This window comes from Lagenorhynchus albirostris, chromosome 7 (genome assembly GCF_949774975.1).
Source record: "Lagenorhynchus albirostris chromosome 7, mLagAlb1.1, whole genome shotgun sequence".
NCBI lineage: Eukaryota > Metazoa > Chordata > Mammalia > Artiodactyla > Delphinidae > Lagenorhynchus > Lagenorhynchus albirostris.
This window is the reverse complement of record NC_083101.1, coordinates 88319122-88333387: the sequence shown is the minus strand read 5'-3', so window position 1 is coordinate 88333387 and position 14266 is coordinate 88319122. Positions and strand designations below refer to the sequence as shown.

At 43.2% G+C, this 14266-nt stretch overlaps 1 protein-coding gene across 1 annotated transcript in view; it reads left to right on the top strand.

Moving 5' to 3' along the window:
- LOC132522664 (NUT family member 2G-like) overlaps nucleotides 1–8996 on the top strand; it is a 28111-nt gene extending 19115 nt beyond the window's left edge. Inside the window, exons 8-9 of the mRNA XM_060153221.1 lie at nucleotides 8041–8080; nucleotides 8790–8996. Coding sequence (XP_060009204.1) covers nucleotides 8041–8080; nucleotides 8790–8996 — 247 coding nt within the window. The remainder of the gene's footprint in view (nucleotides 1–8040; nucleotides 8081–8789) is intronic.
- The last annotated feature ends 5270 nt before the right edge of the window (nucleotides 8997–14266 follow it).

Sequence of the window (14266 nt, the reverse complement as noted above, 5' to 3'; positions counted from 1 at the left end):
TTAGTGACATTGAGCAGCTTTTTAAAAATTGATTTTCGTTAATATCTTTATTGGAGTATAATTTCTTTACAATAGTGTGTTAGTTTCTGCTTTATAACAAAGTGAATCAGCTATACATATACATATGTTCCCATATCTCTTCCCTCTTGCATCTCCCTCCCTCTCACCCTCCATATCCCACCCCTCTAGGTGGTCAAAAAGCACCGAGCTGATCTCCCTGTGCTATGTGGCTGATTCTCACTAGCTATCTATTTTACGTTTGGCAGTGTATATATGTCCATGCCACTCTCTCACTTTGTCACAGCTTACCTTCCCCATTCCCATATCCTCAAGTCTATGCTCTAGTAGGTCTGTGTTTTTATTCCCGTCTTACCCCTAGGTTCTTCATGATCTTTTTTTTTCTCTTAGATTCCATATATATGTGTCCACATACAGTATTTGTTTTTCTCTTTCAGACTTACTTCACTCTGTATGACAGACTCTAGGTCCATCCAACTCACTACAAATAGCTCAATTTCATTTCATTTTACAGCTGAGTAATATTCCATTGTATATATGTGCCACATCATCTTTATCCATTCCTCCGACGATGGACACTTAGGATGCTTCCATGTCCTGGCTATTGTAAATACAGCTGCAATAAACATTTTGGTACATGACTCTTTCTGAATTATGGTTTTCTCAGGGTATATGCCCAGTAGTGGGATTGCTGGGTCATATGGTAGTTCTATTTGTAGTTTTTTAAGGAACCTTCATACTGTTCTCCATAGTGGCTCTACCAATTCACATTCACACCAGGAGTGCAAGAGTGTTCCCTTTTCTCCACAGTCTCTCCAGCATTTTTTGTTTCTACATTTTTTGATGATGGCCATTCTGACTGGTGTGAGATGATATCTCATTGTAGTTTTGATTTGCATTTCCCTGATGATTAATGATGTTGAGCATTCTTCATGTGTTTGTTCTGTATATCTTCTTTGGAGAAATGTCTATTTAGGTCTTCTGCCCAGTTTTGGATTAGGTTGTTTGTTTTTATGTTATTGAGCTGCTTATAAATTTTGGAGATTAATCCTTTGTCAGTTGCTTCATTTGCAAATATTTTCTCCGATTCTGAGGGTTGTTTTTTGTTCTTGTTTATGGTTACCTTTGCTGTGCAAAAGCTTTGAAGTTTCATTAGGTCCCATTTGTTAATTTTTGTTTTTATTTCCATTTCTCTAGCAGGTGGGTCAAAAAGGATCTTGTTGTGATTTGCCTCACAGAGTGTTCTGCCTATGTTTTCCTCTAAGAGTTTGATAGTTTCTGGCCTTACATTTAGGTCTTTAATCCATTTTGAGCTTATGTTTGTGTATGGTGTTAGGGAGTGTTCTAATCTCATACTTTTACATGTACCTGTCCAGTTCTCCCAGCACCACTTATTGAAGAGGCTGTCCTATCTCCACTGTACATTCCTGCCTCATTTATCAAAGATAAGGTGGCCATATGTGCATGGGTTTATCTCTGGGCTTTCTGTCCTGTTCCATTGATCTATCTTTCTGTTTTTGTGCCAGTACCATACTGTTTTGATTACTGTAGCTTTGTAATATAGTCTGAAGTCAGGGAGCCTGATTCCTCCAGCTCTGTTTTTCGTTCTCAAGATTGCTTTGGCTATTCGGGTCTTTTGTGTTTCCATACAAATTGTGAAATTTTTTGTTCTAGTTCTGTGAAAAATGCCAGTAGTAGTTTGATAGGGATTGCTTTGAATCTGTAGATTGCTTTGGGTAGTAGAGTCATTTTCACAATATTGATTCTTCCAATCCAAGAACATGGTATATCTCTCCATCTATTTGTATCATCTTTAATTTCTTTCATCAGTGTCTTATAATTTTCTGCATGCAGGTCTTTTGTCTCCTTAGGTAGGTTTATTCCTAGATATTTTATTCTTTTTGTTGCAATGGTAAATGGGAGTGTTTTCTTGATTTCACTTTCACATTTTTCATCATTAGTGTATAGGAATGCCAGAGAATTCTGTGCATTAATTTTGTATCCTGCTGCTTTACCAAATTCATTGATAAGCTCTAGTAGTTTTCTGGTGGCATCTTTAGGATTCTCTATGTATAGTATCATGTCATCTGCAAACAATGACAGCTTTACTTTTTTTCCGATATGGATTCCTTTTATTTCCTTTTCTTCTCTGATTGCTGTGGCTAAAACTTTCAAAACTATGTTGAATAAGAGTGGTGAGCGTGGGTAACCTTGTTTTGTTCCTGATCTTAGTGGAAATGCTTTCAATTTTTCACCATTGAGGACGATGTTGGCTGTGGGTTTGTCATATATGGCCTTTATTATGTTGAGGAAAGTTCCCTCTATGTCTATTTTCTGCAGGGTTTTTATCATAAATGGGTGTTGAATTTTGTCAAAAGCTTTCTCTGCATCTATTGAGATGATCATATGGTTTTTCTCCTTCAATTTATTAGTATGGTTTATCACATTGATTGATTTGCGTATATTGAAGAATCCTTACATTCCTGGAATAAACCCCACTTGATCATGATGTAGGATTCTTTTAAAGTGCTGTTGGATTCTGTTGGCTAGTATTTTGTTGAGGATTTTTGCATCTATGTTTATCAGTGATATTTGTCTGTAGTTTGCTTTCTTTATGACATCCTTGTCTGGTTTTGGTATTAAGGTGATGATGGCCTCGTAGAATGAATTTGGGAGTGTTCCTCCCTCTGCTATATTTTGGAAGAGTTTGTGAAGGATAGGTATTAGCTGTTCTCTAAATGTTTGATAGAATTCGCCTGTGAGCCATCTGTTCCTGGGCTTTTGTTTGTTGGAAGATTTTTAATCACAGTTTCAATTTAACTTTTTGTGATTGGTCTGTTCAAATTTTCTATTTCTTCCTGATTCAGTCTTGGCAGGTTGTGCATTTCTAAGAATTTGTCCACTTCTTCCAGGTTGTCCATTTTATTGGCATATGGTTGCTTGTAGTAATCTCTCATGATCTTTTGTATTTCTTCAGTGTCAGTTGTTACTTCTCCTTTTTCATTTCTAATTCTATTGATTTGAGTCTTCTCCCTTTTTTTCTTGACGAGTCTGGCTAATGGTTTATCTATTTTGTTTATCTTCTCAAAGAACCAGCTTTTAGTTTTATTGATCTTTGCTATCCTTTCCTTCATTTCTTTTTCATTTATTTCTGATCTGATCTTTATGATTTCTTTCCTTTGGCTAACTTTGGGTTTTTTTGTTCTTCTTTCTCTAATTGCTTTAGGTGCAAGTTTAGGTTGTTTATTCGAGATGTTTCCTGTTTCTTAAGGTGGGCTTGTATTGCTATAAACTTCCCTCTTAGAACTGCTTTTGCTGCATCCCATAGGTTTTGGGTTGTTGTGTCTCCATTGTCATTTATGTTTAGGTATTTTTTTATTTCCTCTTTGATTTCTTCAGTGAACACTTCGTTATTAAGTAGTGTATTGTTTAGCCTCCATGTGTTTGTGTTTTTTACAGATCTTTTCCTGTAATTGATATCTAGTCTTATAGCGTTGTGGTCAGAAAAGATACTTGATATGATTTCAATTTTCTTAAATTTACTAAGGCTTGATTTGTGACCCAAGATATGATCTATCCTGGACAATGTTCCATGAGCACATGAGAAAAATATGTATTCTGTTGTTTTGGATAGAATATTCTATAAATATCAATTAAGTCCATCTTGTTTAATGTATCATTAAAAGCTTGAGTTTCCTTATTTATTTTCATTTTGGATGATCTGTCCATTCATGAAAGTGGGGTGTTAAAGTTCCCTACTATGAATGTGTTACTGTTGATTTCCCTTTTTATGGCTGTTAGTATTTGCCTTATGTATTGAGGTGCTCCTGTGTTGGGTGCATAAATATTTACAGTTGTTATATCTTCTTCTTGGATCAATCCCTTGATCCTTATGTAGTGTCCTTCTTTGTCTCTTGTAATAGTCCTCATTTTAAAGTCTATTTTGTCTGATATGAGAATTGCTACTCCAACTTTCTTCTGATTTCCATTTGCATGGAATATCTTTTTCCATCCCCTCACTTTCAGCCTGTATGTGTCCCTAGGTCTGAAGTAGGTCTCTTGTAGACAGCATATATATGGGTCTTGTTTTTGTATCCATTCTTCCAGTCTGTGACTTTTGGTGGGAGCATTTAATCCATTTACATTTAAGGTAATTATCGATATGTATGTTCCTATTCCCATTTTCTAAATCGTTTTGGGTTTGTATTTATAGGTCTTTTCCTTCTCTTGTGTTTCTAGCCTAGAGAAGTTCCTTTAGCATTTGTTGTAAAGCTGGTTTGGTGGTGCTGAACTCTCTCAGCTTTTGCTTGTCTGTAAAGGTTTTAATTTCTCCATCTAATCTGAAAGAGATCCTTGATGGGTAGAGTAATCTTGGTTGTAGGTTTTTCTCCTTCATCACTTTAAATATGTCCTGCCACTCCCTTCTGGCTTATAGAATTTCTGCTGAACGATCAGCTGTTAACCTTATGGGGATTCCCTTGTGTGTTATTTGTTGCTTTTCCCTTGCTCCTTTTAATATGTTTTCTTTGTATTTAATTTTTGATAGTTTGATTAATATGTGTCTTGGTGTGTTTCTCCTTGGATTTATTCTGTATGGGACTCTCTGTGCTTCCTGGACTTGATTAACTATTTCCTTTCCCATATTAGGGAAGTTTTCAACTGTAATCTCTTCAAATATTTTCTCAGTCCCTTTCTTTTTCTCTACTTCTTCTGGAACCCCTATAATTCGAATGTTGGTGCGTTTAATGTTGTCCCAGAGGTCTCTGAGACTGTCCTCAGTTCTTTTCATTCTTTTTTCTTTATTCTGCTCTGCAGTAGTTATTTCCACTATTTTATCTTCCAGGTCACTTATCTGTTCTGCTTCAGTTATTCTGCTATTGGTCCCTTCTAGAGTAGTTTTAATTTCATTTATTGTGTTGTTCATCATTGCTTGTTTCCTCTTTAGTTTTTCTAGGTCCTTGGTAAATGTTTCTTACATTTTCTCTGTTCTATTTCCAAGATTTTGGATCATCTTTACTATCATTTTTTTGAATTCTTTTCAGGTAGACTGCCTATTTCCTCTTCATTTGTTAGGTATGGTGGGTTTTTACCTTGCTCCTTCATCTGCTGTGTGTTTTTCTGTCTTCTCATTTTGCTTCTCTTTCTGTGTTCGGTGTCTCCTTTTCGCAGGCTGCAGGTTCGTAGTTCCCATTGTTTTTGGTGTCTGTCCCCAGTGGCTAAGTTCGGTTCAGTGGGTTGTGTAGGCTTCCTGGTGGAGGGGACTAGTGCTTGTGTTCTGGTGGATGAGGCTGCATCTTGTCTTTCTGGTTGGCAGGTCCATTTCTTGTCATGTGTTTTGGGGTGTCTGAGGCCTTATTATGATTTTAGGCAGCATCTCTGCTAATGGATGGGGCTGTGTTCCTGTCTTGCTCGTTGTTTGGCATAGGGTGTCCAGCACTTTAGCTTGCAGGTCCTTGTGTGAAGCTGTGTGTTGGTGTTGAGATGGAGATCTCTGGGAGATTTTCTTCGTTTTATACTACATGGAGCTGGGAGGTTTCTTGTGGACCAGTGTCCTGAAGTTGGCTCTCCCACCTCAGTGGCACAGCCCTGATTCCTGGCTGGAGCACCAAGAGACTGTCCTCCACACGGCTCAGAATACAAGTGAGAAAAAATACAACGAATGAAAGAAAGCAAGAGGATAAAATAAAATAGAGCAAGATAAAATAAATTTATTAATATAGAAAATAATTATTAAGAAAACAATTTTAAAAATAAAAAAAAAGACTGACAGACAGAACCCTAGGACAAATTGTGAAAGCAAAGCTATACAGACAAAATCTCACACAGAAGCATACACATACACACAAAAAGAGGAAAAGGGGAAAAAATCATAAATCTTGCTCTCAAAGTCCACCTCCTCAATTTGGGATGATTCTTTGTCTATTCATATATTCCACTATTGCAGGGTACATCAAGTTGACTGTGGAGCTTTAATCTGCTGCTTCTGAGGCTGCTGGGAGAGATTTCCCTTTCTCTTCTTTCTTCACACAGCTCCCTGGGTTCAGCTTTGGATTTGGCCCCGCCTCTGCATGTAGGTCGCCTGAGGGCATCTGTACTTCGCTCAGAAAGGATGGGGTTAAAGGAGCCACTGATTCGGGGGCTCTGCCTTCCCATCTTCCGCAGACTGGCCCAGAATCCATCATAATGTAGATAACCACATGGCTCATCTGCATGTATCCCTGAGGCCCAGCGTGGACATGGACCAGGCCTTCCCCTGGCCTTGAACAGATTTGGGTGAGTACACTGTGGGGAGGACCAAAGGTACCCCAGCTAGGGAGCACAGAGCGGAAGAGCTGAGGTGATGATGGCACATTCCCAATCTCCAAGAAGACCCCGTGTATGACTTTCTTGGGTCTCTGGTGACAAATCATCTCAATGTGGGTGGCTAAAACAACAGAACTTTATTCTCTTACATTTCTGGAGGTCAAAAGTATAATGTCAAGGTATTGGCCAGGCTGGTTCCTTCTGGAGACTCTAGGGGAGAATGTTTTCTTGCTTTTGCTAGCTTTTTCCAGCTGCCAGCATTCCTTGGCTCATGGCCCCTTCCTCTGTCCCCAAAGCACATCGCTCCTACCTCTGCTTCTGTCATCACATCTCCTCCTCTGACTCTGACCTCCTGCCTCCCTCTTTCCTCATGAGGACCTTTGTGATTACGTTGGGTCCACCCACATAATCCAGGATAGTCTTCCTATTTCAAGATGCTCAACTCCGTCACTGCTGCAGAGTCCCTTTTGCCACATAAGGTAACATAGCCAAAGGGTCCGTTGATGAGGATGGGCATCTTTGAGGGTTATTTTTGGCCAGCTACAGCATGTACCCTTCTCTCTCCATCAAGCTGCCACTTCCCCCACCCCACCCCTGTCAGCTGGAGATCTTCTCATTTCACTCAGAACGCCAAAGCAATCAATCAGACTAGAGCACATTCATCTTGCCAGCCCTACTTTCCCCCACCCCAGTATCTTCCATCTCACCTGAGCCTCATGGCCCATCCCAGCCAGTCCGTCCTGGAGCTCTGGGTGCCCAGAGGCTCCCTTGCTCTATGTCTTCTGTCTCCCCCTTTCCTGGCTCCCGTGTAAACGTGCAACAGCCATCTCCCTCCTGCTATTGCCCAGTTTGTCTGCCTTCCTTCTCCAAAAGACCCATAGCAGCACTGAATCTGACCCACTCCACCCAGGAGTGTCCCCATGTGCCACCAGAGCCACATGGTCAAAATCTCCAAGGGCCTGTCTTGCCAGGCCCTTGCCAGAGCCACCAGTGGACCTGAGTCCTCCTCTCACTCAACACTTCAGCAAGTCTCACTCCCATTTCCTGGGCACCAGGACTAGCCAGCTACTCTGCTCTGCACCTGGTCCCCTCCCCTCCCACCTCGAAATGCTGGAGACCCCAGGGCTCCGTGCTCAGCCTGCTGCTTCCCGTCTGCAGTTCCTCCCTCGTGGGTGAGAACCACTCAGATTTGACTGCCCCTATTGTCTCCTTCAACATATTGCCCCAAATCCCACTGTTTCTTACTGTCCTGGCCCTCCCCATCAGTAATCTCTCACCTTCTCTCCTGTAGCTACCTCCCAACTGGTTCATTCTCCACACAGCAGCAGAGTGATCCAGGTGCTAGACATAACCTAGACAGTTCTCCATGGGGGTCAATTCTAACCCCCCACATAAGGCCCTGTGACCCCATGTCCCATCTATCCCCCTTGCCCCACACACATCACTGCTCTTCCTCCCCCGCACCTGGCTCAACCCTCTTCTCCTCGTCTGCATTTATTGCTCCCTCTTCTCCTGCATCAGAAAGTTATGTTGTTTCTTGCCTGTCATCTCAGCACAGGAAAGCTTTGTGCCTCCACCCTATGAAGTGCCCTTCCCTTCCTGTCCTGTCCCTTCCATGGCTTGTTTCCACAGGTCACATCTGACAGTGGCAGGCTAATTGGCTTATTTACAAAAGCACCACAAAAGAGGAGCCTTGTCATTTCCCCACTGTGCCCAAAGGTGGAGGCTGCCCTGGATGCTTGATGTGCGTGTTGCACAGGTGAGTGGAGGAGCACCAAGCATGACTATGGCCCCTGCTCCTCCACCCCCAGCCCCAAGGATGGGACCTTCACTTTGGCTGATGAGTGAGGGAATTTCCAACCAGATTGTCCTGCCCTGACAGCATTTTAGGACTCCAGCAGCTTTCTGGGGACCACCCATCTTCTCCCCAAGCAAAACAGGCTGCCTCCACCACGCCTGGGTATGGGTATTTTCTGAAGATGCTCAACCAAGAAGTTGAGAGAAAAATTAAAGGCCTAACTAAATGAAAGAAAAAGGAGGAGGACCCATGTGGGCATGTGCTGTTGCAGTTCAGGGTTTTGCAAGAGCTGGGGTCTGCAGCAGCTTTATCTGGCCAGGCTTTACTCACAGACCAGTTCTCTTGGGCCCTATGGTGCAGCTGTCCCTTCTTGGCCTTGGATATTGCCCTGTCCTGGACCACCAGGACCTTGCTGGGCACAGGGGTCCATATGTTGATAGGTTTAGATCAATGATTGTCCTGAGGGTCAATCAGGAACTTCCTAAAGCATGATTCCAGTACCTGCCTGCATGGCTTAATAGGGCTGGTCTGCAGTGGGACGTTGGTTTTGGGACTTTCACAGAGGTCCACCTGAGTGAGCCTGGATTTCAGACTCATAAGCCCCACCTTGCTTCCTGGTCTTCTTAGAGGCTGGCTCAGTCACCCTCATGAACTCCCATCTCTTTCCTAGGGTGATTGCGTGGAGATCCTCTACTGTGACTTTGCCAGTTCCTGGATTCTGATGGGGCTGGCCAGCTGGGACTTTGACTGCCGACATCCCATGTACCCCAGCATCTTCACCAATGTCACCTACTTCACCGACTGGATCGACGAGATCCAGAGACTCACACCTCTCCCTGAGCCCACGTCCACTCCTCCTCAGACTCTGTTTCCATAACAGACTCTGCAGGCTGCAGGCTCACCTGGGCCTGGCAAAGCCTTTGTGCCTCCACAGAGCTGACCCCTGCTGCTGTTCATGCTCGGGGCCCCATGACAGGCCCTGCAGTGATGCACCAAGTCTCTCTGCTCTTGCTTTCTGCCTCAGGGCCCAGTCTCCTCGCTGGAACTTTCTGCCCCTCCCCTCTCCGAGTCCCATCACCTTTCACTGGTGCCTTCTTCGTTTTCCTGTCCAACTGCTGCCACCCCACAAACCAAGCATAAGAAAACAAATAAAAACTAGTGAAAGAGTCATCTTGTTCCTATCTTGGTGCCCTATTGCCCCTCCTGTTCCTCAGCACTCACGCCTTCCCTTGAGGTCAGTCATCTGACTCTGTGGACAAGGAAACAGGACCTGGCAGGGAGACTATCCCAGGAGGAAGGCAGGGGTGAGGACACTGAATAAGTCCAGCTGGGGGAGAGAAAGATGTCTTCACTTACAGACACCACTCCTGCCATGGGGGTGCACAGGTCTTCAGAGGAAGGATATCAGTCAGCTCCAGCTGCCATAAAAAATACCACAGGCAATGTGGCTTAAACAAGAGGAATTTATCATCTCACTGTTCTGGAGCCCAGAAATCTAAGGCCTCTCTCCTTGGCTTATAGATGGCCATCTTCTCCCTGTGTCCTCACATTGTCTTCCCTCTGTGTGTTTCTGTGTCCAAATTTTCCCTTCTTATAAGGCCACCAGTCATACTGGATTAGGGCTTACCCTAATGACCTCATGTTAACTCAATTATCTCTTTAAAAGCTCTACTCCAAATAAAGTCATATTCTGGGGACTTCTCTGGAGATCCAGTGGTTAAGACTCCACGCTTCTATTGCACTGGGCACGAGTTCCATCCCTGGCTGGGGAAGTAAGATCCCACATGCTGTGTGGTGCACATCAAAAAACAAAAATTCACATTCTGAGGTACTGGGGTTAGGACTTCAACATATGTATTTTGGAGGGGGCATAATTCAGCCTTTAATAGGAAGTAAGACATTTTGCCAGATGTCTATATTACAGAGGAGTAAGGATCTTTCCCAGAGTAAAGAACCATCACTCATGTGATTTGGAGGAACAAGGACCAGCCCCCCACGGAGGTAGAGGGAAGTTCCCAGAGTGCGGGACAATTGAGTTCGACAGGAGTACATGACCCAGGCCATGAGGATGGGAGTTCCAGCCTGCAGCATAGAGGGCTCTTGAATGTGGGGGGGTCTAGCAGAGCGAGCAGGAAAGAGAGAGAGGAAGCCCAATGCCAGGCTGTGAGCTGAGGTGCAGGCTGGCAGTCCTCAGACCTTTGCCCCTAGAATCGACTTCCAGCACCCTCCTCACCCACCCCCATGCTCCCGCTCTGCACAGTCTGAAGGGGCCCACCTCACTGCCCACCTGCCCCCCAAACCCACATGACACTGCTGTCTTCTGTGTAGGGGCCCAGGCCAGCCTGGCCCAAGGTGTCCACATACCTCCAGCAGTTGGATCCTGGTGTCTCCTTTCTGCTTAGCTGACTCAGGACTTAGTGGGCTAGCAATAAGCCTTGAAGCAATGCTCTAGTCATCCTTCCTACCAATATGCCTGACACAGAGTCTTTGTGCAGCCAACGGGATCCCAGGAGGCCTCACAATGCACCTGCCCCAGCCTGCAGAACCCATGATAATGTGGTAAATTTCCCATTTAGCACATATCCAATATGGACTAGATGCCATTCAAAGGGTTCAGTGCAAGTTCTTTGCAAACCTGGCATTGCCCAAATATCCTGAACCCTCACTGGCAGGTGAGCACACATGGACTCGTATGCACATGAACACTGGGATGCCACTGGCTGGAGCCAGGACACTGCACAGGAACTCCCTTCCCAAGATGATCTTGGGAGGCCTCAGGAAAGTGTCTTCCTAGCATCCACACCTGTCTAGGCATTGCCTCACTCCCTGCCTCTGGCCATCCCTCTGGCTGGAGCTCTACCACTGAGGTACCACCACACCTAGCTCTGTGTCCACCAGCATCAGCCCTTAAAAGCCCAGCAGTCTCTGGAAGGGGGTAAGACAGATATTCCCTCCCATGGTGGCAAACTCGGCTATGGGGTCTCAGGCAAGGTTGCTCAGGGCCCTGGATATCAGTGACTCTCCACAGGATCAGGGGTGCTCAGGCCGTTCAGCTGGACTAGTAGCCACTCCACTGGTCCTAAGCTCCTATTTTTCTCCCAAACACAGCAACCTCAGGCTGGCTGGGCCCTGGGGTCCTTGCCTTCATACACCATATTGCTGGAGTTAGGTGATTCTCTGCTCCTCCTGGATGTTCTCACACCTCTAACCAAGGGATCCCAACACAGACCTCATCCACACAACAGATGGACCTAATTTCAGCTCTAGCCTAGCCAGTTTCCCCATGAACTGAAACCAACCTAGTTCTCAGTATTATCCTGGTTTAGCTGCTTTTTAAAGATAAACTGAAACCTAGTAGGGTTAAGTAGCTTTTCAGAGATGACATAGGTGGGAAGTAGTAGGAACAGGAATTCAAACTTTGATCTCTCTTGAGAGAACTTGAACATCTTTGTTCTTCCTACTCCTGCAGGCTGTGCCCTTTTGCCGGTTACTCTCTCTGACCTCTCCTCAGATACGTGGGAAAGGCTTACTCTGACCTGCCCCCAGAGCAAGCCCCAGAGACCCACTGCTGAATAAGGAGACTAAGGTAGAGGTGGAGGGAAAGGGCTGAGCAGAGGACCTGAGGAGCCAGGGAGCCTGGGAATAGGGCCTGGAGGATCACTGAAGTCATTGGCAGAGAGAGGGACTTGAAAGGTCTGTCATCAGGGACACCCTGCCCTCTCACTGGCATGGGCTACTGGTGCTCACTGCCAAAGTTAAGCACAGACAAGCTGCAGAGGTGAGAAGAAACTAACAAAAATCCACTAGAGGTTTCCAGTTTCCAGTCTGGGATATAAGGAGCTTGGAAGTCATCACTCCCATCCTCAAAACAAGGAAACTTGAACACACTTAAAAGTCAACAACTTTTCTTAGACTAATCAGGGAATTGAGGTAACAGGGCAAACCACTGCTCTGAAAATTGGCAAAACAGGCAGATACACAGAGTCACAGCTTACTTGAGTGAAGCCCAGGAGTGGAAGCTAGATGCCAGAGCCAGTAGTGGTGCAGGAGAACTTACATTTTAATTGATGAAGTGCTGGAGGCTTGACGTAAATGAGCTTGAGAGTTAAAACTCCAGGGGAGTCCAGTTGCAGGGAGGCCCACACTTTCATGATTTTTCCTTCAGCAAACTTACTAGGTTCTCAAAGCACAGATCAGAGAAAATCTGTTCCTGCTTCTAGTCGGGGGAAGGGGTGGGGGGAGGGAGAATGTAACCATTTTGAAATATGCTCTGAGCATTCTACTCTACTTAACAAAAGTCTGCCCTCAAGAGAAACGATTTAAACAGATGTAATCTATAGGGTTGTTTTTAATAGCCTAAGTGACTGTGGAAAAAGGGTAATCCCCAACTCCATTGCCCTCAACCGTTCCTGTCTCAACTCATGGAGGAAGTGGTACAGAGAATCAGTTGTGAAGGTCTCGGGTCCATGGACACAGGCTCACAGAGACCTAATTATAGACTACAGAATATATCCTACCCACCACAAATCTCACCACCACCTCTAATAGAGCTCCTATATAAGAGGGGATTACAACTAAAGGAAACGCATACCTTAGACCTTATTTAAGAAGTCTCTAGGGAAGTCCAAAAACAACAGGGGGGACAAAAACAAGGGTATGAAAAAAACTTTTATCCTCTGACACCTATAGCTATGCCAAATAGTAAGAAAAGTAACTACCAGCCAGATAAATATAAAATCTCACACTAAAGGCCTATTTACTTCAGTTTCTTTCACTCAGTCCACCATGTCCAGCTTTTGACATAAAGCTGCAAGCCATAAAAAAAGACACACACATAAAAAAACAGTTTGAAGGACAGAGCAAGCATCAGAAGCAGACTCAATTATGGCAGACATATTGGAATATTCAGACCACGAATATAAGATAACTATAATACTACGGACTCTAGTGAAAAATGTAAGCAACATACAAGAACATATGGGTAATATAAGCAGAAAAATGAAAAAAATCTAAGAATTAAAATAAATGCTACAATGCAACATTGTAAATCAAATACACTTCAATTTTTAAAATCTTTTTAAAAAATAAATGCTAAAAATAAAAAGCACTGTAACCAGAATAAAGAATTCCTCTGATAGATCCGTCTGTACACTGGACACAACCAAGAAAAGGATCCATGAGCTTGAAGATATGCCAAAGAAATTTCTAAAATGAAATGTGAAGAGAAAAGAGAATGAAAAAACACAACAATGTATCCAAGAATTGTGGGATAATTATAAAAGATGTAATATATGAGTAGTGGGAATACCAGAGGAGAAAAAAAGAAAGAAAGGGCCATAAAAAATATTTGAAGTGATAATGACTGATAATTTTCCAAAACTAATGACAGCCATCAAACCACAGATCCAGAGATCTCAGAGAGCAATAAACAAGATAAATACCAAAACTTCTACACTTAGGCATGTCATTTTCATACTGCAAAAAAAAAAAAAAATCAAAGATAAGGAGAAAATCGTGAAAGAAGCCGGGGGTGGGGGGGAAAACACTTTACCTGCAGAGGAGCAAGGAAAACAATTACATTGGATTTCTCTTCAGAAACTATGCAAGCAAGAAGAGAGTGGAGTAAAATATTTTAAATGTTGAAATAAAGAAGCCACCATCATAGAATTCTGTATTCAGCAAAATTATCCTTCAAAAGTGGGAGAGAAATAAAGACTTTTTCAAACAAACAAAATTTAAGGGTTTTTTTTTGCCAGTAGTCCTGCCTTGCAAGAAGTGTTAAAAGAAGTTCCACATAGAGAAGGAAAATGATATATAACAGAAAATCAGATCAATATAAAGGAAGGAAGAATTTTGGAGAAAGAATAAGTGAAGGTAAAATACAAATGTTTATTTTTCTTATTCTTAATCAATCTAACAAACATCAGTTTGTTCAAAATAGTGATAATCACTATGTACTCAGTGATGGACTATAGCTTATGGATGAATGACAGCAATGTTATAAGGAAAAGGAGGGAAGAATTGGGAATACTCTGGTACAAAGTAGTTGCATTACCCATGAAGCAGTATAATGTTATATGAAATTGAATGTAGATTAGTTGTAAATGTATAACGCAAAATCAAGGGTATCACTAAATATGTTTATAT